General features: G+C 57.2%; 2 protein-coding genes across 5 annotated transcripts in view; one reads left to right on the top strand and one right to left on the bottom strand.

Moving 5' to 3' along the window:
• Positions 1 to 855, top strand: part of LOC109324706 (unconventional myosin-Ie-like) — an 11612-nt gene extending 10757 nt beyond the window's left edge. The window contains exons 26-27 of the mRNA XM_019556737.1: positions 120 to 289; positions 585 to 855. Coding sequence (XP_019412282.1) covers positions 120 to 289; positions 585 to 661 — 247 coding nt within the window. The 3' untranslated portion in view covers positions 662 to 855. The remainder of the gene's footprint in view (positions 1 to 119; positions 290 to 584) is intronic.
• The window catches only part of ZNF687 (zinc finger protein 687), a 39143-nt gene that overhangs the window by 4735 nt on the left and 7422 nt on the right, over positions 1 to 26986 (bottom strand). For 2 of the 4 annotated variants that reach the window (XM_019556926.1, XM_019556927.1), the window contains exons 2-9: positions 13956 to 16227; positions 10006 to 10184; positions 9190 to 9366; positions 8573 to 8735; positions 7040 to 7342; positions 6517 to 6629; positions 6081 to 6222; positions 3188 to 5293 (exon numbers count right to left, since the gene is read on the bottom strand). In XM_019556926.1, the coding sequence (XP_019412471.1) occupies positions 4820 to 5293; positions 6081 to 6222; positions 6517 to 6629; positions 7040 to 7342; positions 8573 to 8735; positions 9190 to 9366; positions 10006 to 10184; positions 13956 to 16208 (3804 nt within the window). In that variant the 5' untranslated portion in view covers positions 16209 to 16227 and the 3' untranslated portion in view covers positions 3188 to 4819. Of the gene's footprint in view, positions 1 to 3187; positions 5294 to 6080; positions 6223 to 6516; positions 6630 to 7039; positions 7343 to 8572; positions 8736 to 9189; positions 9367 to 10005; positions 10185 to 13955; positions 16228 to 25977; positions 26106 to 26986 lie in introns of those variants that run through there. The other 2 variants (XM_019556928.1, XR_002105024.1) reach the window with 2 other exon arrangements.

Here is a 26986-nt window from a genome sequence, read left to right as displayed (position 1 = left end):
TGCCGCCTGCATTGCCCTTGCAGCACCTTCCCAAGCGCAGGCCCCCCCCATCTTGGGGCCCTTGGATCCGGCCCGTGGTGCCCGCCCCCTGGCCTGATTTGGTCGCCTCACCCCCCCAGGCTGCAGCGGAGGCTCTCGCAGGACACCAAGCCTGTCCCGGGCGGTGGGCGCGCCAAGCCCCATCTGCAGCCGTGCCTGCCGCGGTGCCGGGCGCTGTACGCCTACGATGCCCAGGACACTGACGAGCTCAGCTTCAACGCCGATGACCTCATCGAGATCGTCCGTGAGGGTGAGTGCCCGGACGGCTGGGTCCCAGCCCTGGGGTGGGCGTGGGGCAGGGGGCTAGCGGTTCACGCAGGATGCCTGGGCTCTGTTGCCAGCAATGGGAGAGGGAGATGGGGATGGGGAAAGGGCTCCTAGTAGTTAACAAAGAAGGGTTTCTAGTCCAAGCTGGGAGAAGTGGGGGTGTTGTGTGGGCGCCAGATGTCTGGGCTCTGTACCCAGCAAGGGCCTCCCCAGGCTGGGGCAAGGCGGGCAGCAGGGGCAGAGTAGGGCACCTCCACCCTGACGGCTTTGCCCTGCAGACCCATCGGGCTGGTGGCACGGTTGCCTCCGTGGCAAGGAGGGCCTATTCCCGGGGAACTATGTGAAGAAGCTCTGACGGACGGTGCTGCAGGCGCAGACACAGCCCTGGGTCCCCACGTGGTCGCCCACCCCCAGGGACTCGGGCAGGACCAGGCCCCACTGCTTCTTCCTCTTCCTCGGTGCCGGGGGCGGTGAGCACGTTCTTGGGCAGGCAGCAACGGGGACCTGGACATGCCGAGGCACCGCGGGCCCCTCCCTGCTCAGGAAGCTGCCGTCTGAATCAGCCACGAGCTTGTCTAGCCTGGACCTGCAGGCCCTGCACTCCCACCCACGCGCATGTGCGCCCAGCCCAGGTCCAGGGTCAGACAGCTGCCAGGACTGGGTTCATGCTTCAGTCCAAGGTGGGGGCATCACTTTTGCCTCTGGGAGAGTGGGGGGTTAAAAGGCTGGGCCAGCAGCAATCACAGGGGCTCTGGGCTGGAAGGGACCTCACATGTTCCCCAAATCCAAGCAGGATCAGGCCTTACTGCAGCACCCAGGGTTGCTGCTGTCCCCCCGGGCCCCATAGGGGCAGCAGGGGTGGGACCAACCCTGCTCTGGTCAAGAGCCTCGGGGGTGGATGCAATGCTGGGTAGGGTTTGCCTCCTGCAAGGAGCCCAGGCAAGGCTGGGCCCCCCCCCAGTGCGGGGGGTGCTGGAGCAGCCGCAAGGGGCTGGTGCTTGCCCCGCGCACAGAGGGGAAGCAGGTCAGGGTGCGGCGGCTGCTGTAGCCTCAGGCCTGGCTGGAGATGGAGCCGTTTGGGATCCAGCCCCAGCAGCCTGCTCCTGTCACAGCAGTGTGGGCCTCCGCCATGTTCCCCTTCCATGTGCTCAGGTCCTGGGGGTTTCCCCTTGGGCAGGGGCTCCCTGCACTTGTGGCACTGGGTAAATCCTACCTCCTCCCCAAAGGGCCAGCTCCCAACTGCCCCTCTAAAGTAGTCAGGCCAGGCTCTGGGGGCGCCTCCACTGCAGTCCGCATCTCCCGCCCAGGCCGTGGCTGTGGCTTGGGGAGAGGCAAGCAGGGCCTCAAAGGGACCAGGCCCAAAATAAGCCGTATGCCCACCCCAGCCCCCAAAACGTGATGCATCCTCCAGTTCTTGGCTTCCTGCTAAACTGGGGCCGTCCTTCCATCTGCAGTGCAGTGGGGCTGGAAAGGAGCTGCAGGGGTCGTATCTAGTGCAACCCCCTGCCTGAGGCTGGATCAGCCCTGCCCAAACCAGCCGACCCATTCTTCACCTAAGCTCTACGTGAAACCACGGTCAGCCCCGACATCACCCCCAAACCTGCCCCAGGGCAGCAGGGGGAACACAGCAGCTACCGCCCTGCACCAGGAAAGGTTAATACGTGCTGAAGACATCCCGGGCAGAGGCCTTGCCCCGGAGCTAGAACAAGGCAACCCTCAAAATCTGAGCATGGGGGAATTTTCCTTCCTGACCCCAATGCAGGTCAGACCCAAGGGGCAAGGCCCTTAAACCAGGAACCACTGGGGTCCAGTGCTGAACCCCCACTCAGGTACCAGCAGGGCAATGGCCATGCCCACCCCTGGCTCCTAAACCCCCTCAGGCCTGCCAGGCCTCCCGCCCAGTGCAGGATGCCAGCAGGTTACCTGAGTGGACCACAACCCCCGCCCTGGGTCTCACTACCGGCCTCGTGCCCGCCGGCTCCAGTGCCCCCCACAGCAAGGGCGCAAGCCTGGCTGGCACTGGGAAGCAAGGGGCCGAGGAAGCAACACAACGCACAGCGGGAGTGAAACCACTAGAAGTTTTAATCGCATTATTACTACAAGAATAAGGAATACCTGAGAGCCTGTTGCAGTGCCCATACTTTTAATGTAGCATAATCAGTTCACAACCCTCCCGCCCGCATCCCACCCTCTAAAAACAAGTATACAGATTCCCCACTCTTTTTTTTTTGTTCTTTTTAAAATTCTTTTAAAACACAAGTCGTTCTAAAGGCACTGAAGTGCTTGGAGGGGGTCTGGGACAAAATCCGATTACAAAGCCGTTGGTTTTGAGTTGTTTTTTTTTTTTTTTCTCCTTTCTCCTAAAACTGGTAGAAACTTTAGGTTCTTCTATATTATTACACATCATTTACACATTCACAGCCCCAAGCTAATACATTAAAAAAAATATATGGGGGTAAGGATGGGAGACAACAATTACAGAGGGAGGTGGAAGTCAGACATGTAGTTACCTTGCATTTCAGCTGGGTTAGATTCCTGGTAGTGTAACTAAAATGGGATAGTCCTTACTGATGGGGAAGGCGAGCGGGACGAAAGCATCAGGTTCCCGTTACAATGAGAGGTGGCAGGGGGAGGTTTATTTAAAGCCTCGGATGCTACGGTGCAAACGTTCACTCAAAACCCGGTTTGCTGGGAATTAAGGGAGACGAGCAGAAGTAAAAGCCAGTGCTGTTTGTTCCTCGTGGCCACGTGGCCTCTGGCAGAGGGGGTGGGAGAAAACACGGGAGAGGAGGAAAAAAAACCAAAACAACCTCCCCCCCCCAAAAAAAACTGTTCTTCTAAAAGGGAAAAAAATGTTGAGAGAGAAAAAAAAAAAAAAAAATCACACCAGTAATTTTGTTTCTTTTCTTAGTGTATGTTACAGATCTTTACAGCAGGTTAGGAGTTGTTCACAAGAAAATTTAAGAGAAGAGCCCCACGTTCAGTTATCGAAGTCATAATCACTCACACGAACGCCCGAACTGAAACACAGAAGCTGAAAGATTTAAAACAAAAAACAACTAAACCGATAGAAAAGTTTCTCCAAACATGATTGAGGGACCCGGCGCCATCCCCATCCTGCCTGGCTTCACGTGCCTGCCAGGGCAGTCCAGATGCTCCCGAACCCTGTACGCGATCGTGGGGGGGGGCTCAGACCGGGAGGTGGGTGAGGGGCAGGTGCCAGCTCACTGCAGTGAGCACTCTGTGGGCATCTCGGTGCCCACAGCCATGATTCAAGTGTTGGTGCCCCCTGGACAGCTGCCCTGATCGGGGCCCCAGGGGCGGGGGGTGGAATGAGGATGCTCAGCTCACTCTAAGCACAAGGGTCATCATAATTCACGACAGTGGGTTTTCTTCCTGCGGCCGGGGTCAGATGCATGCTGGGTCCAGGCTCTCGTAGCACCCCCAGATTCAAGATTGGAGCTCTCGGCCCCCAGCCTCCCCCTTTGCTGGGGCGGAGAAGCAGCACTGTGTCCTGCCTGCTTGCCCCAGGGCCAGGCCGTGAGGACAGGGGGAGAAGGAAAAAGGGACAGCTGATCCCATCGCACACCCGCAGTTCAGGAAGGAAGCCCGGGCCTTCCCCGGAGAGGCAGGGAGGTGTGCGAGAACGGTGGGGGGGGAGGAATGTGTGTGTGCATCAGGGAAAGACCGTGGAGGTCGACAAACCCTGTGACCAAGTGTGCCTCCGTGTCTGGTGCCGTGGGGCCTGCTGGGAGACTGCTCTCTGGAGAGGGATGAAGTTACAGAGGGGGAAGGAAAGGGATCTCGGGGCATCGCGTCACCCCTCGACCAAGGTGGGAAGCTCTCTGGACAGGTGGGGCTGAAGCCAGAGCCCAGCCTGCTCCGCACGCACCCACCTGGCCCCACAGCTGCCCTGCCTCTCCCCAGAGGGTCTAGTCTCACAGGCGAGCCAGCTCGGGCAGCCCCCAGGAAAGCCCACCGCGCAGCCCTGGGCAGGCCGATGTCAGCTCACCGCGAGCCAGTGTGGCGGAGAGGATCGGGGCAAAGAGATCAGAGCTGTGCACGGGCTGCAAGACCAGAGCGGCATTCCCCCTGGCTGGGTGCCACTGCAGGACCCCAGCAATGTTCTTCCGATGCGGGAGGGGGAGCTTGGTACAGCAACCTCCAGCCACCGCTGAGGCCTTGACCACTCTGGCCCAGTCTGAACACGACCGACTCCCAAAGAGCTGAAACGCACCAGCAGCCTTTGGGCTGGTGCTGGGCACAGCTGGCTCCGTTGCTGCCTGGCGTCCCCTCTCCATGGTAGGTCCCTGTTATGCATGGGTGCAGCCCTACTGAACAATCCAGGGCCCCCCACCCTGCCCAGCTGACTGCCCCTCAAAGCCTGGGGGCTCTGGGATGCCCTGGAGCTGGCCTGGCCGGCGTCAGACAAGGCTCATAAATAAGGATCCCTCTTCCCTTCACAGCTTGTGCCAAGGGCAGGCAGGAAGCAGCCCCCGGGGCTCCTGGCCCCCTAGTTCTCGGGGCTGGTGTTCTGGCGGGCCCTGATAAAGGCCATGCCGTGCGTGCGGAAGTGTGTCTTCAGGTTGAGCTGGCTGTCGAAGCTCTTGCCACAGACCTTGCAGGCCAGCTTGCCGTCAGGCGTGTGGGCCGTGCCCCCTTCCCCAGGGCTGCGAGGACTGGGGACCTCCGCTTCGGCTGCCCCCTTCTTCTTCTTGTGGGTGATGAAGCGGTGGCGGTTGAGGGAGACCTGCGAGGTGAAGCACAGCCCGCACTCCCGGCACTGGTGAGAGCTCTCGTCTGTCCGGTGCTGGGGGATGTGCTCCTGGAAGTCGACCGCACTGCTCGCCAGGTAGCCGCACTTGCGGCACCGGAAGGGGGCCCGGCGCTCACCCTTGGGAGTCTTGGATGGTGGCGTGGTGCTGTCAGGCTCCTCGCTACACGAGTCCCCGTCATCTGATGACAGCTTCCGTTTCCTGCCAGGCCCCTGTGAGGAAGGAGTGGGGTGGGGGTGTTAACGTCTAGTGGTATGGGGGCACCGTGAGCTCTTCCCCAGCAGGGTGGTGGGGACTGGGAGGTGCTGGGCCCCCAACACTAGGCGTGATGAGAAGCTGAGAGCCCCAATGCGCTCTGGACTCTGTGATGGCTGCGTGGCCCTAGCCGGGTGCCCTAAGCCCTCTGGTCATTGCACACAAAGGGTCCCCAAAGCCCTGCTGGGCTGTGCCACGGCCCAGCAGAGCTGGCTGGGGACTCAGGAGGTGGGGGCTAGGCCAAGCCAGCACTGTGCTGATGGGGGATGGTGACAAGCCACAGTACACAGGGTGACTTTAAAGCAGGGGTATCACATTTGCTTTGGGCTGGATCCAGATTTCAGGGGCTCTTCCTAGGTCAGATCTGTGGGGCCAGCAGCAGCATGGGGTTGGTGTGGGGGACTGAGTGAGGCCTGTCTGTTCAGCTCCCCACCAGTGCTGGTCATGTCCATCTGCATCCAGGGGTCCCAATTCTGTGGCAGGTCCTGCCTCTAGCCCCAGCCCCAGCTCCCCTGGCTACTGGGGGGAGAGTATTGGGCCCTGTTTGACAGCCCTGCTTCAACTCCTCCTGGCCTGGCTGAAGGGGATCCTGCAGAGCAGGAGATGGGGTCAGTGGGGCCTGGCCACATGCCAGTCTTGCCATACCATGATTGGGGAGCTCTGCTCTGCCCCAGAGGTGGCTGCAGGAGCAGGACAGGTCTGTCGCAGCTCCCCTCCCACCCCAGGCACAGTTGCAGCCCCTACCTGGGTGCCACCGGTGCCCACACGGGCTATGACGACCTCCTGGCTCCGGGTCTGGTCGGTCACTTTGATACCGTGCCGCACCTGGATGTGCTTCTCCAGGATGAGGCGACTGCTGAAGGTGCGCTTGCCCTCTGTACAGTACCTGGAGGGCAGGGAAGGACGGAAGTGAGATGCCCTGTCCATCACACCTCAGGCCCCTGCCCCAGGCCCACTGTGGGCCAATCAGTCCTGGCAGGCAGAGTCAGGACCAGGCTCCGCGTCCTGCTTCCCAGCATGGCCCACAAGCTGAGAAGAGAACCCAGGAATCCTGCAAGCCAGTCCCTCCCCCACCACACACAACGCCTATGGCTCCTGCACCCTGTACTCCCACTCTGCCCCCCACCCCGCCACGGAACTGGTGCTGGCCCAGCTCTCCTTTGGCCCAGGGGTGCGGTACCGGCAGGGGTAGACGCGCTTGATGCCCTCGTGGTTCACGCGCACGTGTCTCCGGAGGCTGGGGGCGGAGCAGAAGGAGCGCTCGCAAAGGCGGCACGGGAACTTCTTCACTGACTGCAAAGGGTAAGAGATGCTGGTTACTTGGCCGCAGTCCAAAGGGCATTTGCCACGGCAGCTGGTGGGACCCTCTCCGGCTCTGTAGCAATGGGGAATCACTTTCCCCGCCCCCCAGACCCGTCCTGTGCTCTAACAGTGGTCTGGGGTAGCTGGACTGAGCCACCATCTCCCTGCCCCTGCCCAGGGGGTGGCTCCAGAGCATCTAGTCAGGCAGGGAAACTGAGGCACGGAAACTGCTGCTCTCCAAGGTGAAGCAGTCAGACAGAACCCAGGAAACCAGGACTCTCAGGACCCTCTGGTAACCCCCAGATGGCCCCATCCTTTGGTCAGGAGCAGAACCCGAGGGTCCTGCCGGCTCCTAGGAACGCTGCCCTGCCCTCCATGTACCAGCCTGGGCTCCTCCTCACCTTCCCGTGATCCTTCTTCATATGGGACACGTACTCGTCCCTCTCAGGGAACCAGGAGTGGCAGACGCCGCAGGTCCAGCCACTGCCCTTGGACTTGCTGGCCGTGTCCGTCTTGCGCTGAAAGCGGCTGCGTTTGGTCTTGCGCAGCTCGGGGGAGCTGGGGGGCTCATCGTCCTCTGAGGACGATGATGACGACTCTGACAGCTTGGAGACTGGGGCCTCAATGGGCTCCTGCTTGGGCGTGAGCAGGGCAGCCGGCTTCCGGGCCGCATCCTCCTTGGCCCTCTGCAGCTGGTGAGTGTTCTGGGGAGCAAAGGGACATTGGCGTCAGCCTGCCTGGAGCTCCAGAGGCAGGGGGAACGAGCCCGACCACACATACTGGGATGATGGTGGAAGGAAGGGGAGGAGAGAGACCCTTGGAAGAGCCTGCCTGGCCCAGTTATAGCCTGAAGCCTCAGATGTCTTTTCCCATGGAAGGGCAGGAGATGGGCCCACACTGCACTGGGAGAGGCCACCAAAGAGGTGGGAGTCTCCATCCTTGGTGGTTTCGAAGACCTGGCTTGAAGAAGCCTTGGCTGGGATGATCTAGCTGAGGATGGTCCTGCTTTGAACAGGGGGTTGGACTAGATGTGACCTCCCAAGTTCCCCTCCACCTCTCATTTTGTTTGGTTATAAATCAGGCTTTAATGTGCTAGGCGCTGCATGCATGAGGCAGCAGCAACTGACTGCTGAGAGCGTAACCCCAGCTGGCCCTGACCCTGCATATTTTTGGGTCAGGAGCCCGTCATCTCTTAGAGGTGGGGCACTCAGATCCCCGAGAGGGTACAGACACACCAAGGGCTCATTGGTGCTCAGATCCCAGGGCAGGGGCAGATGCGCTGAGACTTGAACTTTTGCCAGGGGCTTTGCTGTTAATGGCGACAGGCAGGGAAGTGGGAACGGAGGGCTCGCTCTGGAGTTCTCTAGTTCTGGGAGAATTTACTGCTACAGTTAATGGTTTATTGTAAGCTGCCCTGAGTCTATTTTCATTTGAGTGTTTTTTATTTTAATTTGAGATGTGTGTCCCACTATCATATGCACTTCCCCATCCCCCGCAATAAAACAACAATGGTTTTATCTGAGCAAATAAAACCACTGTTGTTATGGATGACTACCACCTATCCCATCTCCTCACCCTGCAGTACCTCTTGTGGCCAGCAAGGGGCAGACACGCTCGCCTCCCCCAAGGCAGACGGCAACCCAGTGGGGGCCAACCTTTTTGGCAGGAGTGCCACAAATTAGCCCTGTATCCTCCTCCAGTGCCACTGCGATCCCCTTCCGCTGCCTGAGCTGCTGCTCTGCTCCCTGCCTGTTTCTCTTCCCCTCTCTGCTGTGTTGCTTGGTCACCAGCATCTTGCTGTCATTCACCGCAGGTCCCTAACAGGTGGGGAAACTGAGGCACAGACAGGGGAGCAACCTGCCCAAAATCTGAGGGAGGGAGAGGCCTCTCGGGCAGCCAAGACCTCCTGGGACTGCGACCAGCGTCCACCTCACCTTGAGATGCTCCAGCATGGTGCGCTTCTGGGCAAAGAGCAGAGGGCAGTCGGGGCACTTGAACACGCTGACCCGCTGGTTGAGCAGGTGCTGGTCAAAGTGGGAGGAGAGCAGGGGCTTGTGGGTAAAGACTGTGTCGCACATGGCGCATTTGTAAATCATCCTGGAGAGGAAGTGGAGAGCATGAGAGATGGTTTGTAACTAGTGCTGGGAGTTCCCCATCCCAGGCCAGGTTCGCACCCCATGGGGACACGTGTGTAGTCCTCCCCACACACCGAGGGCTGTGTAGACTGCCCCTCTCTCCTCCCCACCCCCCCACATAGCATAAGGGATGATGCCAGGCTGTGCTGCTCACCATGCCCTGCCTGTCCCCGAGTCCCACTCAATGCCCCGTTGTGAAGGGTCCAAATGCAGCTCCAGGGAGATGCTGCAGCCTCTAGATTCAGGGCCACTCCCTGCTGGCCAGGGAACAGCACCTGGCAGCCCCTGGTGATGTGGCAGGTCCAGTATGACTAACCTGACACTCAAGGAGCAATTCCCCCTGTGCCCTCTGGAGTACCCAAATGCCCCTTGTCCCCAGACTGGCAAGGTCTGGCCAAGAAACCACAGATACTCACTTTGACTGCTGATTGCTGAAGCCCGGGTGCTGGGTATAGACATGGGCATGGGCGCTGGGGGCAGACTTGAATGCCATGGGGCAGATGGGGCACTTGTGGAAGACTTCGCAGTGCGAGGTCTGGATGTGGGACTTGATGGAGTTCACGCCACCGAACACCACGGCACAGCTGGGGCACCTGTGGCGAGAGGAGGGTGACAGCCATGCCACTGGACTCCCCTGCCCTCCTGCCCACAGCAGGCCCTGCATGGCCATGGTGCCACATGGAGACCTGAGGTCCTCTGCTGCAGCTCTGGGCAGCGAATACAAACCAGCTCCCCACAGGTTGCTCACCGCCCCCCACATCCCCCGACTGTCTGTTCAACTGCCTCCCTGCTAAGGGCATCAGACCACAGACTGGGCACGAGGAACAGCTACAGCATGTGCCAGCCTGCAGGGCCATGGAGAACCTCAATAGCCCTGCTACTTCTGATCCAGAGGTCTTTATACCCTGGGGCAGGGACCTGGAGAGCATATGGCAACTCCAGCCTGCTGCCTGCAGATGCTGGAGGGCCCCATGGGCCCAGCTCCTCATACAGAAGTGGGGTGCAGTGGGGTTTCATGGAGAGCTGCAAGCCATGGCAGGGGCCAGCTCCAAGGTAAGGGGCTGCGTGTGGGAAGGGGTTCCCAGCAGGGTTTGGGGGGGGGGGGGGAATGCCTTCTTCCTGGCCCTCCTTGTGGATGCATCCCACAGGGACTTGTGGTCTTGCTGCACCCGTGCCAGGAAGATGAGGGGAGCTGGATACCCCAGATCCCACCCAAGCATAGCGTGACCTACCTGTAGCCCACCCTCCTGGAGAAGTGCAGGCAGGCTTCTTTGAGGTGCGCCTCGAAGTTGGCCAGCAGGAAGTTCCCACCGCACTCCGGGCACACGTGTGGCGGCCGGTTCTTGTGCATCCGCTGGTGGGCGCTGAAGCTGCAGCGGTTAGGCATGATCATGGGGCATGTCGGGCACACCTGCAGGGTCAAGGAGAGGCACAGGGCCATCAGCCAGAGCCCCCAAGGCCCCTCCAGACTCCATGAGGGACAAATGCTGGGCATAGGCCCTCTCCTACCACCTTGGACACCTGTTAACATGAGAATGGCCACTGAGTGGGTCAGACCCTAGGTCCATCCTGACCAGGTTCCAGTGTCACACGGGGGCACTGAGGAGGTGCTGAAAGGGAGAGTGACTGGGTCTGACCTAGGTTTGTTCCATGGTTCCTTTCTCCCTTACAGCCTCCAGCATTTAAAGTCCAAGATGCTCCGATTCAGCTCAATAGCTACTGGTGCCCCTTTTCTCCAATGCCAGGTCCAGTCCCTTTGTGAATCTGGTTAAACTCTCAGCTTTCCCCATATCTGCTGGGAACCAGTCTCATGCCTGAATCCCACCCAGGGTGAGAGAGAACTGCCTGGTGTTTGTTTTAAATCTACGACGTACCAGCTTTATAGTGCGACCCCCAGTTCTTGCACGGGGAGAGTCGATACTAAATCCCTATGACTTTCACTTCTCCATTTGTAAATCTTTCTCCTTAAGCATCTCTCTTCTAAAGTGACTAGAGCCTCTCTCCTCCTAGGGAAGCCCCTCTGCAATACTCATCATCCTTGTTGCCCTTCTCTGGTTCTTCTAGATCCTTTTTGGGGTGCAGGGATCAGAACTGGGCACAGAATTCAAGATGTGGGTGCCCCATGGGTTTATAAAGGATATTTTATACTACTTTCAGTTTTGTTCACAACTCCCTTCTTAATCCTCCCCAACGTGTTGCTGCCTTTTTGACAGCTGCAGCTGCACGCAGAGGAATGCCGCAGAAGAAGAATGGGACTGAGAAGCCCATCTGCAGTGGGAGGGCCAGGAGGGAAGAGAACTGAGCCTCTGGCCAAGCCAGTCCCTGTGGCAGAGCTCACAGGAGAGATATCACAGGCCATCGGGGTTGTATCAATCTCGGAGTCAGAGCTAAAGGTGTGAGCACCTGCAGGGCACTGACAAAAGCAAAATCACATCCACTGGCTGTGCTAGGAGCCAAGCCTGGCTTGAAAGTCCCCACCAGGAGGTGCCCAACCCCATCATGGATGTGGCCGCAGGTAACCGGAGGTGAAGTACTTCGACGTGAGCTGGAGCTGCTGCCTTTTAAGGTAGTCTGGCTGGAGAGCACCTGCTCTTGAAACCAGCTCCCAAGTCCTCTGAACAGGAGCAGGGAGGAAAAACTGCACAGGGAAGAGAAGCTGAGGCCTAAGAGGTGGATGTGTGGAGATGAGGGACCCAGGCCAGGGGCTGCAGAAGGACCAAAACTACAGATTGAAAAAGAGGGGTGGGGAAAAAGAGAGATGTGGGATCCAGCCTGTGTGCACTGAACTGGAGCCTGGAACGAGCTGGGAGGCAGCTCAGGTCTCTGTATCCATCCTACCCTTAAGTACTATCCAGATCCATCTGGGAGGGACACATTCCTTGGAGGAACACACTACAGGAGGGACACATTCCTTGGAAGACGGCCAGGCCTCCGAGCCAGCCCTACCTCTGGGTCTACAAGCCACCCTCAGCCCCAGCTTAGGCACGCCAAGGAGCAAAAACACCTGCCACTCAAACCTCAGGTGGGTGCCAACACAGCTCGGGCACCAGGTGGGTAAAACGCTCCCTGGGGGAGGGGAGGCTGGACCCCACAACTCCACAGTCCAGGAACCCCAGGCCCGCACCACGGACCCTCCTCAAAACACACAGCGTTTCCAGACAGCTCAAGCAAGCCTGTGGGTATTGCAGCAATCAGCTTCCACTGGGGCCAAGTGACTGAGGTGCCTTGCTGCAGCTCCAGAGAAGCAAGAGGTCTGGCAGATCGCCGACCTGGAGCTCAGCTTTCTCTGCGCGACCCCAAGGCTTCAGCACCATTGCAGCGGGGGGGGGGGAACGAGCAGGGCGGTCCTTCACCTGGAGGAACTAGTGGTTCCAGGTAGGAAGCGACATGGAAAAGGACCTGGACGCTGGCCTGCCTGGGCCCAACTCCCAAGATTAAGCTGTTTTGGGGGTTCCTTGATCCACCACCCTGGAAGCAGTCTTGATTCAGCTCTGCCAGCAGCAGTGGTGGCTGCACATCCTGGTTCATTAGACAGCCAGCAGGAAGCGGTCAGACCTTCCCAGCAGGGCCAAGGCAGCCCAGTCTTCACCAGTGTGGCAGGAGGAGAGGCCTGCCCGGGCTCCTGGCATCCTCGCAGGTCTGGGCTCCAGAAGCCCCCAGACCCAAATCCTTCCTCAGACATCATCACGGACTACTACCCAGTGCCTGAGCAGCTGTTACTGACCTCCAGTGCACAGTCCTCCAGTGCCATCCCACAACCCCCAGGGCCTAGATGCACTTACTAGCCTACCTACCACATGCACTTTCTCCACCCCTGCCCCAAATCAGCCATCCCAAATTGAGGGGTGTGTTTTCAGCAAGGAAGCTGACTTCTGAAGAGAGGCACGGGGATGCTGGCCTGGATCCCTCCCATCCACATGGAAGAGAGGCAGTTTTGGCTGAGCAGCAAGGGAGGGGTGACCGATGCCGATGAGCAGACACTGCCCTTGCTTCATGCAGCCAGATTCAGCCACAATTCTGCAAAAAAACCCCTTCTGGTCTTCATTCTGTCCTCCCCCAGCAAGGTGCAGGGCTTCGTTGTGGGTGTGTGGCATGTCAGAAAATATAGTATTCAGTCTCCCAGTTTACAGAAATCACTGAGAAGTGGGCTTGAAAGGGACCTCCAGGGGTCACACCTAGTCCAACCTCCAGCTTGGAGGCAGGATCAGCCCTGTCCAAGCCATCCCAGACAAATCCAGCATCTGCACTCTGTGCGTCAGGGTCGATGGTAGTTTTACAAGACGTCATAGCTGAATCTGCCCCAGGAAAGCAGGGGGACGGGGCAGCCAACATCCTACTGCTGCAAAAGGTTGTTAATGCACATGGGATCCCAGACAGAGGCTGTGCCCCTGCCACAGAGGAAGGCAACCCCCTCCCCCCAGTCTGTACCCATCTGACCAGGGGAAAAATTCCTTCCTGACCCCAAATAAGTTGGGCAGTCTGACCCTAAGCAGAGGGGCAAGACCTCAGGTTGGGGGGGTCAGATTTCAAGATGTACAAGGTCCCTTCCGACCCTACTTCTATGATTCTAGCCAAGACCCTCCAGGTTTGAGTCCCAGCAGGAGCAGTGGCACAGCTCAGTCCCCACCCCCAGCCTAGGCTGCAGCCAACACCCAGTGCCTCTGGGGGAGGCTTAAACACTCTGACCCTTATTCCTCTTCAGGACCCAGCTTTCCTGCAGCATAGGTTGCCCCTGGAAAAGAGGCATTTTGGACTGACAGCTGGGTGACAGAGTCAGGCAGCAGGCCCCAGGGCACCGCTATATACTACATGCACCTAGCTTCACTTGTACCCCAAACTGCAAGGAGCCTCTGGGGGACTTGGATCCAGTGGGGTGGAGGTTTATATAGCTGTTGTTCACACACAGACATACATGCCCGTCAGAGCTCTGTCATAGGGAATCTGGTAGCAGGCCCCACTCCCTCAATTCTTGGCTCATCTTGAATCCCCAGAAGCCCAGGGAAACCCTGCTACAGGCCAGATGTTTCTGACACCCCTGGATGTAATGCGTAAGAGGGGAAGGGACCAGCCCCAGCATCACACACCCCTACAGCCTGGAGAAAAAGCTATGTTGCCCCATCCCTACATCCCCACCAGGTCATCGCACCTTTCTCCACAAAATGGCTGGCCAGACTCTGCTTACCGTACTGCTGGCAGTGCCGGCAGCCATGGCCTGCTGGAAGTGCGCTGCCAGCCCGGCCTTGTCCTTGCACTGCTCCTTGCACTCCAGACACCGGAAACAACTGTAGCTGGTTTGCTCTGAGCTGCTGCTCAGGGGCAAGATGGGCAGGTCCTGAGCCCCATTGGCCACAGCCACAGCCTCCTGAGCCACCCCAGCCACTTTGCCTGCTGGGAGGGAAGTCACCGAGACCAGGGGGGTGATGTCGGGTTGGCCAATCATTTGATCCAAGGCGATGGGCCTCATGACCAAGTGCGAGCACTGCATCACGAGTCCCTTGTCCTTGTGCTCCCGGGCATGGAGGAGCAAGCTGCACTTGTTGAAGAAGACCAAGCGCTTGGTGCAGTGGTTACAGGTCACCTCGATGCGCATGCTGCGCCGGTCATAGTGCCTCGCCAGGCTCTTCTCCAGGGCAAAGGCATCCCCACACTCCAGGCAGCGGTAACCAAAGGGTGGCAGAGTCAGGCTGGAGTCTGCCGGAGGGTTCAGGTTGGGCTTGTAGGTGGGTAAGAGGTTCTTGCTGTTCAGGATCTTGTTGAAGGCTTCCACCAGGCTGGACTGACTCCTGGAAATGACTGTGCCAGCGAGGGTCGGAGAAGGCTTCTGTGGCTGTACCATCACCACCGTGGTGCCGTTGACCTTCTGGTTGGCCGTGGTAGTGATGGTGGTGGTCTGGGTCACTGTGCTGATGTTGGACCTTGTGTCCGCCTTGGGGAGGGCCTGAGGCACCAGGTTGATGATGTTCTTGGCCACGGCCTTGCCCGTCTTTGCCGGGAGCACCACGGATTTCTGCTGGGCAACACTGGCGGCGATCAGCATGGCACTGCTGGCGTTCTGGATGGTGGAGACAGGCAAGACCGTGCCCTTGATTTTGGTGCCATCGCCCAGCTGGACACTGACAATTTTGGGCCCTTCGATGGTTTTCAAGGGGCTGGAGAGCTCCAGCTTCTCCTTTGGCACCTCCAGTGCCCCCTCCTCTTTGTCAGCTGAGGCAGGGAACATGGTGCCTTCGCTGCCAGCCTCTTGGGAACCCTGCTCTTCGGGCAGCTTGACTACTCCGGGCTCTGAATCCGAAGGGATCCTGGTGACTGTCCGCGTGATGCTGCCTGAGGATGTCTTGATGGTTTTGATACGTACTTTGAGGGGCCGTGAGGAGTTGGAGGACGGGGAATCTGTGTTGTTGTCTTCCACGTCCTCATCAGCACTGGAAATGCTCCGTGGACTTCCCATGGGCTTCTCCAGCATTTCCGGCTCCTCCTTGATAGAGCAGCTGCCCAGCAGCTTGGGAGAGGCGGGAGGCTGTGGGCTCTCAGCAGCTGGCGGGGAAGGCTTGAAGAACGGCTCTGGGGGGCTGGAGGGGGAGTGCTTCACTTCGGGGACGTTGCTGGCACTGCTGTCGAGGTTCTGCTCCGAGCTGGGCCAGGACGCGATGGGGGAATCATCCGTGGAGTAGCGAACTGTGACGGACTTGAGGTGATCCAAAGGGCTGTCACCCAATGCTGCAGCCAAGCCCTTGGGGCTGGTGTCCTGCGCGGCCTCCTCCGAGTCCGACTCCTCTTTCTTAATGCAGGGGAGGGCAGAGGGGGAACCGTTCACGCCCCTGGGCTGGCTGGGATCAAAGGGCTGGGGGAAGGCTGGCGGGAGGCTCTCAGTGCCCTCTCTCATGGGCTCTTTGCAGTCTAGTGAAGGTGTTGGAGATGGGGTGGGTGATGGAGAGAGGGAGGGCACGGAGAGGGACTTCTCTTTTGGCTTACACTCACGGGGCCTGTCGATTAGGTCTGATGCTGCATTGTCATCACTGGGATCAGGGCTGAAGTGGGAGAAGATGTCCAAGGGCTTGGCTCCTTTCTCTTTCACCCAACACTCCCCATTGGAGGAGGCCACAGTCTCCACTGCCCTGGGTGTGGGGGACCTGGGCATCTCAGAGGCCCCAAAGCCATTCTGCAGCAGACGGGGCCCGATGATGTGTCCATCCTTGCTGCGCCCATCCAGGGTGTCGAGTTGCTCGGGACAGACAGTGTTCTTCACGATCACGCTGACTGCAGTGATGTCCGCGTGGGGCAGGACATGGTCGGGGGGCCCAGGCTCCCCAGGCACCTGCTTGATGTGAGCATCCGTGTCCTCGTGGCCAGAATGAATGGCCTCATTGGTGTCGATGTCAGGGATGTCGAAGGCTGCCAAGAGGTCGTCGAAATCTGGCGTCTTCATGTCACCCATGGTGGGGAATGCGGCAAGTCTGGAAGAAAAGTGGAGAGACATTTAGGGCCACGGCCTCAGGGTGGGGACCAAGGAGGAACAGTCTCAGCAGAGCACCAGAAGCTCCCACATGGTAACCCCAGTTTATCCTCCTATTTGGGGGCCCATCTGAAGCCCCACTATCACAGCAGGGTAGAGCCATTAATCCCAGTGTAGAGGTGGGGAACCAGCCACAAAGAGACCAAATCACCAACCCAAAGTCAGACGTGGAGCCCGCAGCAGAGCTGAATTTTGGCCTGCTTCTCCAAGCCCCAGGTTAACACTAACCACTAGTCCACCCTCGTCTCTCACCGAGCTCCCACCCCAATGCCCTCTTTTTTCACTGCTCTGCTTCCTTCTTCCACATCTTCTGCAACAGGCAGATAAAGTGCCCCCTGCTCTGAACAGTGAAGGTTTGTTAGCACTTGCACACGTAGCAGAGGATAATTAATACATCTACAAAGCATGCGAAGCTGCGTGCGTGTCCGAGATAAAGCGCAGAGGTGAACTTAGCTCAGACCCCCCTACAGTTCCACTATTTTCACATCTGAGCTATTAGCTGGGCTTGCTCCTCCGAGGCTGAGCTCTGTGGGCCCAGTCCTGATAAATACGGATCTCAGAGAAACACCGAGGATGAAAATAAAGGGAGATGTTTTCCTTCAACCAAAAGGCAGCTTTGATGGGAAAACTTTTGCTGGTGCCACAGCCCACACTGAACGCAAGCTTGCTTCTCTTTGGCACAAAGGAGCTGTGCTGACATGGGGCCGAAGCAGGTTTGTTCCAACTGAATTAACAGCATTGCACCTCCTTGTCCCGGATCTGAAATGTGGGTCACCGTTCAGAGACCAGCAGAAAATCACAGGTGATCAAAGAAAACCCAATTTAAATTCCAGAGAGTCTGGTGCCTGAACCGCATTGGAATGAGCCAGCTCACCTATGGGAACATGGGGCGATTAAGGCACATCCAGCCCACTCCACTGCCTAAAAGCCATAGAAATATGTATGACAGATTTTGCAAAAAAAGAGCAGAGCCTAGAAAATGCCAGAACAGCTTTAAACCCCCCCCCCATATTTTATATACTTGGCACAAGTGATAACACAACAGGGATGGAAGTCCAAGGTTAGCACCCACTGGCCCTTGAATGAGTCCAAGGAGACAGTGGACACTGCCCAGCAAAGCTCTGCCCAAATGGGACTGGACCAGGGACAGGAAAGCAGCTCTGCAGTTCTCGGGGGTCTTCGCAGGCAGCACCTCCTTTCAGGTCAGGTATATGGGCCAGCTGAGGAGGCTGACCTGGAGGTCCCAGGGACTGTGAATGAGAAATGCATAAATGCAAAGGTGCAGGGAGACGTGCAGCCAGGACCCCAGCAGGCAGTTCTGGAGGAGGCGGTGAAGGGAGGCTGCAGCCTGGTGCACTCCAGGTAAGCGCGTGCCGGGGCCCCCTCTCCCCTCGCAGAAGGGGCAGGTGTCCATAAACCACGCCAAATACACACCTGTGGCAACAGCTTCATGTAGCAGCCGCCAGCCAAGGTCCTCAGGGGCTCGTGGGATCGAGGTGAAATAGACTTGTTCATCAGGGACCCTTGCCCTCGCCACGCGTGTCCTACCACTTGCGTGTCTGGGTGGGACACGGGGATCGGCTGGCAAAGGGTGTGGACTAAAAAGCATATAGAGGGAAGCAGACTGGCTTGGCACCTGCGTGATACAGGAGGCCAGGCAGGATGGACCTATGGACTGACCCAATAAATGCCAGTTCTTATGTTCTTGTGGCTGCCCAGTCCTTGCCCCGACTCTGCCACCAAACACCAGTCGGGATATTCTCTACAAAATTCCCCATCTCCAATAGCGTACCGACGGTTTCACTGTGCTAATATACTGCAGCCAGAGTCCCTGGCCCTTTACAGGTGAGCAAGCTCTGCTCCAAATACCCAGACTGGGTTTACGGGCGGAGGAAGGACAACAGGACACATTCTCAGATCTCCCCGCCATGTGTGCTGCTAAAACTCCAGGTCCGACCGGACATGCTCACGTGCTCTCTAACCACGGAGAGCAAAGGCCCGTTTGTGGCAGAGTGAATCACTCAGGGCCCCTGACTTGCAAAACTCACTAAGGAAAAGCTTCCAAAATAAAGCAAGGGCAGCGTGTCCGCCCAGGAGACAAAATCATCGATACAATGTCCACAACTAAACACACGCCGTCGCCTGCGTGGGGTGTTGCTGCAGTCGCACCGCAAGCCGGCTGTGGAACAGGGCTGGGCTAGCGACAGTGGCAGCAGATCTGCTGGGATTCCCAGCCACGAAGGAGGTAACCCTTGATAAGTCCCTTAACCAAGAGGATGATCTTTTATGGAAAAATCATGGAGCTGTCGAGCAGGCAGGGCCCTCAGCTCCAGGCAGCAACAGCCTGTCTCAACCACCGTTATCAACCTGTGAAAACATCATGAACTTCAAATGACCAGGCAGAATGCCCTAACCACCAAACCACACCAGTGTGCCCAGGGAGATGTGGGAACCATCGGGGTCCTGCCACTGTGGAAGATACGCTCACGGCTTCAAGAGGAGCGTGTTGTGGTCCTTTGGACCGTTTCTCCTGCACCAGTGCAAGAGGTTTACCATTGTAAAGGGCAGCTGTGGATGCAGCTGGACGGACTCCCAGCATGTTAAGGACCTAGTTCAGAATGATTTTGGCACTGCAAAAGCTAAGCAGTTTTAGGCAGCCGGCCCTAACGGGGACACCAGATTGACAAGTGATTCTTCCCTTCTGTTCAGCACTGGGGAGGCCACATCTGGAGTCCTGTGGCCAGTTACGGACCCCGCACTAGACAGCGAACGTGGACAAACTGGAGAGTCCAGTGGAGGGCAACAAAAATGATTTGGGGGCTGGGAAACAGGACTTGGAAGGAGAGGCTGTGGGAACTGGGTGTATTTAGTCTGGAGAAGAGAAGACTGAGAGGAGATTTAATACCAGGCTTCAGCTCCCTGCAGGATGGGTCCAAAGAGGCTGGAGCAGGGCTGGTCTCAGTGGGGGCAGATGACAGAACAAAGGAGCAATGGGCTCCAGTCACAGCAAGGGAAGTTTAGGTTGGATATTAGGAAAAACACCTCTCACTGGGAGGGTAGTAAAGTTCTGGAACAGGTCACTCAGAGAGGTTGTGGAGTCTCCATCCTTGGAGGTGTTTAAGTGCTGGCTGGACAAAGCCTTGGCTGGGATGATCTAGTAGGGACTGGTCCACCACCAGACCATCAGGCAAAGCGGAGTGGCTTCCCACTCCCAGGGCTCCCAAGAGAGCTCGGGCATGGCAAACAACCCCTCAGAAGACATTCTGGGGAAGGCAGTCCGAATGGGAATAGAGATCGAGGAGCCAACTTTACCGAACAAGAAGCCTGAGCAGAACGTGGTGGACTCAGCCAAAGGAGGAAATGTTTAAGCCAGAGAGTAGAGCTATCTTCCAGGCAACAAGACCTAGTCATGTCCCAAAGGCCCCACGGACAAGGAGACTTGACAAAAAGTCACTAGAGGATGCCCTGTGGGACAGCTCCTCCAGGAGGGTGGAAGAGACGGGATGCCAGTTCTGAAGCACTTTTGGCTGGGCACAGGCAAAGCTGGCTGGGAAATGGCTTTCCATCTGACCAAAAAGCACTATTTCAAGAGGCTTCCACTTCAAGATGCAACCAAAAAAAGCAAACCAAAAAACAGAAGACGGCGCATCACTCCCCGGGCTGCGATGGTCCTCCAACGGAGAGGACAGAGCTCAATCAAAGTGAGCACCCCAACCACCTGGGCAGTTACGGTCCCCTCCTGGGTTGGGCCAGAAATCCCATCCCAGGCTCCAAAAGTCCCCCTAGATACAAGTTCTCCTGAAGCCGATGCACTGCAGGACATAGTGGAGAGGCAATTATCCAGAAAGCTAATTAACCAGGAGGTTTTGTATTAACCAAACCAATTAGCCTGCAGTTGGATTTTCCTGGTCAGCGAGACAACTCCACGTTGTTTATTAACTAGCGATTTGGAGATGCTAAAACACGATGCTTATTCCTCATCTTTTTGCCTAGTTCGGCTATTTGCTGTACAGAACTGCAACTAAAGTCTACTGAGAAGCCTGATTATCTGGCGGGGGGAGGGATATTACCCAGAAGGATCGTGACACTAATTATTCCGGATAAGTCAACTTTCTATCGCATTTCAGATCTGATGTTAACCAGCTCCGCGCTCCTCCAGCCACATGTAGCAACAACAGGGAAGCCGGGAAGATAAGGATTCGCCAGATTTCTGACCAACAGGGCCGGGATTAAAAGAAATAGGCTTTTGCATATCCCGGAAGGGGAAGCGCCGCCTGTGACGATTCAATCCAGCACTAGCCATCTGTTCTCCCAGCCACGGATACCTCTTTAGCATCCCACGTGACAAGGGCAGGGAAGTTTGTTTTCCAAATGCTGACTCTGCAAATGGCCGTTTGGTGGAGCATTAATATTTACAGTGGAGAGCCAAGTCAGTTGCTGTACAGAAGGATTCCCTGCGAAAACAGAAGTGAGGATTTGGTTAGGGAAATTCTCCTCCTCCAGAGGAGATCAAGCAGGCTGGAGCCTTGCTTTATTTGTCCAGCACTGCCTGGGATACCACCAGGAACAGCCGGCTGAGCAGGTCTCTGCTCCCCGCACATCCCTTTCTCTTCACTAGGAATAGGCTTGCTTCTCCTAGGACAGGGCTCAGGAATATATGGCCCACGGGCTGGATCTGTCCCCTGGAGCCACAGGATGCATCTCCCCAGTTTCCAGTCCAGTAGCTGCCTATGAGCCACGTGGGATGGGCAGGGGTGCTTCACCAGCTTGGCACGGGCGAGTTGAAAGCAGTAAATTGCCTTCTTGGACCCGAGCTGTGCTGATCAGCCCAGTGTTGCCGACAGCTGGACTAGGAGATATTTAGCAGGGGCAGCCTGAGGGGGAAGAGGGATTAAAGCCCCTATAATAGGCTCAGGGGTGACTTAGTGGCAGCCTATAAGTACATAAGGGGTGTGCACCAGGACCTGGGAGAACGCCTGCTCACCAAAGCACCCCAAAGGGAGACTAGGTCCAACAGTCACGAACCACTGGACGACTGTTTTAGGCCGGACATAAGGAAAAACTTCTTTACTGTCCAAGTTCCCAGGGCCTGGAATAGACTCCCCCCAGAAGTGGTGCAAGCACCTACTCTGGATGCTTTCAAGAAACACTTGGATGCCTATCTTGGTGGGGTCATTTGACCCCAGCTGACTTCTTGCCCCTTGAGCAGGCTGGACACAAAGATCTCGTGAAGTCCCTTCCAGCTCTAATGTCTATGAAATAAAGCACCCTACCCTCATCCATCTCTGGAAGCCATGGGTCACTGCAAAAATACCTCAAATACCTTTGCTTCCATCATCAAAGACTTCCGTGGCCCAGGCCGGGAACCCAAGCGAGGCTTGTGTTCAGTGCAATCAAACTTACTGCCCCCCCCGGGGCAAGACACAGAGGCCTAAAGCTCTGTCAGGAACCACCCTGAGCTTGGCCCGAGGAAACGAGGACTGTCCTGCAGCTGCTGGCTAGGACGACTCTGCCAACTGCCTTCCTGATGGACACAGGGTGGCAGGCACGGTAGAAAGAGCCACCAAAACCCACTCCGCTGCACAGCATATGCCTGCCTAGCGAAAAATGAGGAGAGAACGAGCCACGTGGGAGCAGTGTTAGGCCTATCACTGCCCACACAATCATGAGACATGCAGATATGGGTGCGAGGGAAGAATAAGGAGCTGCTGTAGTAGAAGGCCATTCTCCCATGAGAGACTCACAAGACTGAAGTGGCTCCAGGCCCCATGACAAATGCCCCCCCAGGATCTATGCGTCCTGGGAATGGGGACAGGACGCACCAGGCTGCAGGGCTGAGGTTTCTAACCGGGCATCTGCGCCGGGGGGACAGAGCTTCTTACCTCTGTTGGGGCGGACACAAAGTGGTCTTTTCTCTGCACCCAAGCACCACCTTCTTGCCGCCTTGACTCCTTTCCTGCAAGCTGGTGGCTGAGGAAGAAGCTTCCCCTCCCATGCAGCACCTGGGTTTCACTCTCCCCAAGCCACCCAACCCTCTGGTGTTACCATCACCCCCATTTACCACTCCCCCTTCCCTATCCAAAAAGCCTTGTTTTCAAACAGAAAGTAAGAGCCTTGCCAAGCCTCCAAGCTCCCCAACAGCAGGGAGGTGCCTCAGCGGCGCAGGGCTGATTGAGAACGTTTCCTCCGGGCTTTGAGTCCAGGGGAAATTCCCTGCTCCTGGAAGGTTTCAGGGGATTTTTTTTTTGTTCTTATAAGTCAAGTCTACAAAGATCTGAACCCAACCCCAAGGCTGCATCAGGAGTCACCTGAACTTAATTAACTCACCTGAGCAGAGACAAAGCCCTGGGGGATTCTCACCTCCTCCAGTTGACAGCTTGAAGCAAAGACTCAGCATTTATCTGCAAACTCCTCCCCACTGGGATTTAACTCCATATATCAAGGAGTTCTGGCCTGAGAGTTACCCACCATATGTAATTGCATGCCATGCACCTTCAAATAAGATGGTGAAATGAAGACCAAAAAAAACAAACAAGCCACCAAGGATTTTTCCTTTTTAACCAAACTGTTTGCCATGAAGAACACTTTGCTTCTAAGAGCTTGTCTAAGTCTCTCTCAACCATGCAGCTGGTCCAATAAAAGACATCACCCACAAAAAGCCTCACCCCTCACAATTCCTGGACCATCATGACAACACTGCTACCTTTCTTCTTTTATGATACTGCAACTCACTTCCACCCCACCAAAAATTAGGAACTGAAAACTGGGCTGCCTATATGAATAAATAGGGTACTTTCCTAACACAGACTAAAGCATGCATCTTTCTTCCTTGACCTTGCATCACCAAGCTAATTCATGTTAACTAGTTATGGTTGCAATTATCACACAGACCAGACAGATGAAGTTCACGGTAGCGAAGCCCAGGGGAGAGCCTTGTCTTTGTTAGGGTGGTAATGTGGGATAGATAGCAACACACCTCTACCCTCCCCAATGAGGGCAACGTATCACTTTGGGAGACACACCAAGCCACTGTGGAGACAGGAAAAGGCTTTATGAGCAGACCACAGCATGACTGCAGGCAGGTCTAGCTCTGCTGCCTTCCTTAGAGCTCCCGAAGTACTTTCTAAGGCAGGCGTCTTTAGCCTCATCTTTGGGAAATCGAGGCACAGAGTGGGAGTATCACAGGAGGGATCAAAGACAGAGATGCAGCCCCCCATCCTGCCCAGGGGTTTCAAAAATGCCCTGATGCCCCTCACTTCACGATACCCAAAGCACGTGGCTCTGTTCCTAGTCCGCTGGGTACAGCAACACTGGAGATCAGGCACTTCTGCTTGGTTTTCCACCGGGAGACTCCAGATCGATGCCCACCCTCTCACCGCAGCCGACTGTGAGATCAGAAGTCAGTGCGTCTCGCCTCCGTTAGGATTTACCCGAGAGAACCACCTCGATGTAAGCTACACACCAGTTTCTCAAGAAGACGTAGCCTGTGTCACCCAGTTCACTCCTGCACAGGACCAAATGAGACACGGTCAAGAAGTGACCTACTGCACCGCTATGATTATGGTACCCGCTGAATCCAGCAAGTGGCCCGCACAGGAGCAAAGCGTCCAATATTGCACTGGCTGCCTTGGACTCCTGGAGCCAAGGGCCCAACCTTCAGCACAAATCCAGATGGGGTGGGGGGGGCCTACCCCTTTGCATCCACAGTGACGTGCCTTAAAATGACCTGGCACCCAGCCTAAGTGAAGCAGCCACATCCACTGCTGTCAGCATATCGCTCGGGGAATGAAAAAGCCACTCGAATCCATGCCGGCACCTTCGATTTCAAGCAAAAAAGGATCCGGCTCCCAGCAAGCGTTCACCGAGAGCCTCTTCGGCCTGGCTGGCCACAACGCAGCCGAGTTTCCATTTTAAATCAAGCGTGCAGCCGGTCTGCAGGCCGACAGGGGGCACCGACGGGAAGCTGGGATTAAGATGCTGTTTAGCTTCAACATGGATTCACCATGGCGTGGCCTGGTTATCTGGGATCCGAGTGCAAACCAGCTGAGAGGAGGGAGGCATTTAAAGCAGCCTCCCAGCAGAAGGGAGAAGAGCAATTGCAAAAGCTGCTCTAATGAGTTTATCCCCCGATGGGCGCACACATGCAGCCCCTTAGCAGAGATGCAGGACTTGCCTGGGTGAAGCGCATACGCACAGCAAAAGGCACAGAGCAAAACAACCCTACATGCAGAGTAAAACCGGGAATATGCACGAGCTCGGAAGACAAACCCAGCGAGGCAGCGGAGACTGGGGCGAAGGGAAGTGGGCAGTGATTAATTCCTCGTGTCTGGCTCCAAATCAGGCCTGTGTTACCCACTCCTGCACACTGCAGGGGGATGGCACAGATGCTGGCAGAGGCTGGGCAGCAGGAGCTGCGTGTCCACCGGCGTGAGCCACGAGGGGATTCGGGGTCACATGAGTGGCCGGAGTCTGCGGTGCTTTGAGAGGAAGGGCCAGGAGCCCTGCGGCTTAGCCAGCTGTATTGCAGCCAGCTCCAGCCCCCTCAAGGCCAAGCAGGACTTCCAACCCCAGCGCCTTGGCTTTCTGCGCTCGGAGGCGCCCGCTAGCAGACACTGCCTCCCACCCCGGTGCCCGTTGCCTGGCCTGGCAGAGGCTGGGCGGCGAGAAGCCCAGTGGGCTCTCGGGGCATGGTAACTCTTCCAGACCTCGTACCCTGCTGCAGACCTTTTCCAGTTTGGGTTTTGAAGCCCAAGCACCAGAACCAGACACAGACACAGCGCCTCGAAGCCACGTGCAGAGGTCAGGGCTCTCTCGTCACCCCTCGGTGCCGTCTTCCTTCCTTCACACAATCCCAGTGGCCCACTTAGCTACACCACCACGCTGGCAGGCATTTCTGGCCCCCATGATACCACCAGCACCCTGACAGCCAGGCACCCATGGACACTGCTCCTTGTCACACAACCTTCCCTGGGGCCATTACACACCCCTCGCCAAGCAAGTCCCCCCTTACCAAACAATCCAGGCCGGCTCATGCGTCTGACACATTATTAACAAGTGTCTTGATTCTTTCGCCCCGGCAAGTTGCTCCTTTTACAGGCAGGGAAACTGAGGCATGAGCACAGGCTGGGGACGGGGCAGCCTGGTGACCACGTACTGGGCGGTGCTGACCCTCGAAAGCTAGGAGTGCCATCCAGGATCGGAGGCTCCCAGCCTCTGCGCTAATCTCTGACCGCTGCCCTTGGCACTGCTCAGACACTGGGTGCACCCTGTGCTCCCCAAGAGCAAGAAGCACGGGGGGGGGACGACAACATCCGCCCCCCCGCCCCGACGAGCCAGGAGGAGGAGTCCAGCTGTCCGCAGAAGCCATCTTGGCGCACCGATGCTCTGGAAGCAGCAGGCCCCTGCTCGGCGCGGTGCGGGGGCTGGCAGCTGGAGCCGGGAGCCGGTGCCAGAGCCGCACGCCAGGCACTGCCAAAGGCGGCGGGGCCTTGTGCCGGGCCTGTTTTAAGGCCTTGCTATTTTTTAAAAAAGCTGCTTTTCCTCTTCCCCTTCCTGACCCAGGCAGGGACCTGCCTCCCCGCAGCCCTTCGCCCCCCTCAGAGGCTCCACCCTGCAACCCAATTGCTGGATGCCACTTGGAAAGCTGCCCTCACCCCCCCACCCATGCCCCCGACCTCCCCCACACACGCACAGGCCTTCAGCCCTGCCTGTTGCAGCGTCCAGGGCCGCCGGGAACGGCCGAGCTCCGGAGAATCACATGACCCGAGTGGATTAGCTTCCGAGGCACAGAGGAAACCTTTGACAAAGCCTGGCGCTGTCCCCTCCGGCTTGCAGCGCGTGGCCTCCCCCAAGCCATGCTGGCGGGGAGGGATGGGGGCCGCCCTGGGGCTAGAGAGACAGTCCTGCTGGCCCCAGACAGCCGAGCTGGGGAGCTTGCCCCGTGCCATAGCTCCTGGTGCTATATTTAAAGCCAATCCCTTGCTAAAAAGCCCCGGCCTTTGTGGGCCCAGCGAGAGCAACTGTTTTTAATGAGCAAAAGTAGTGCCAGGTGTTATATAATCTCCCTGCCAGCAGGGACCTGGGGCCAAGGCTGGAGCAGACAATCTTCACAAGACCTTGAGCAGGTGGGGGAGGAATCACAGCCACACAGGCCTGAAGCACCTGGCTCCACTTTTCCAGCCTTTGTGCCTTCCCTTCCCCCCGCCCCAGTCCCCACGCTGCTGGCAACTGGCGACTGTCCGTCGCCTGCTCCGATCCCCCCTCTCCCGGAGGCCAAAGCCCCCCTGGAAGCTGCGCTCGCGGGGAACATTGGTGCTAATTGTCAGCATGATTCCCAGCTGCCGATGACAACACGCCTGTGAGCAAGGGGCTGGGGGGGTTGAAAAAGTCACTGGCAACAGGCGTGCCAAGCTCAGCCTGGGCATAGAAAGTCTCCAGGCTTGGGCCCCTTCCACTCAATCCTCCCCTGCCCAACATGCAAGAGGTCAGAAAGAAAGAAAAACAAACCCGCCAAAAAACAATGTCGCACTCACTGCTTTGCAGCACCAGGACCCAGATTTCATGGTTTGAGATCATTCAGATTAAAAAAAAAAGGGGGAAGTGGCAGGTTTCTTTTGGAACCAAAAACAGTGCTTTGAGCACTTTAAAAAGAGCTAGTTTAACCAGAACTGCCCCCCTCCCACCACTTTTTTTTTTTTTTT

This window comes from Crocodylus porosus, unplaced genomic scaffold (assembly GCF_001723895.1).
Source record: "Crocodylus porosus isolate Cpor-Errol unplaced genomic scaffold, CroPor_comp1, whole genome shotgun sequence".
Taxonomy (NCBI): Eukaryota; Metazoa; Chordata; order Crocodylia; family Crocodylidae; genus Crocodylus; species Crocodylus porosus.
Note: the sequence above shows the minus strand (reverse complement) of the source record. Positions and strands in the feature narration are given on the sequence as shown.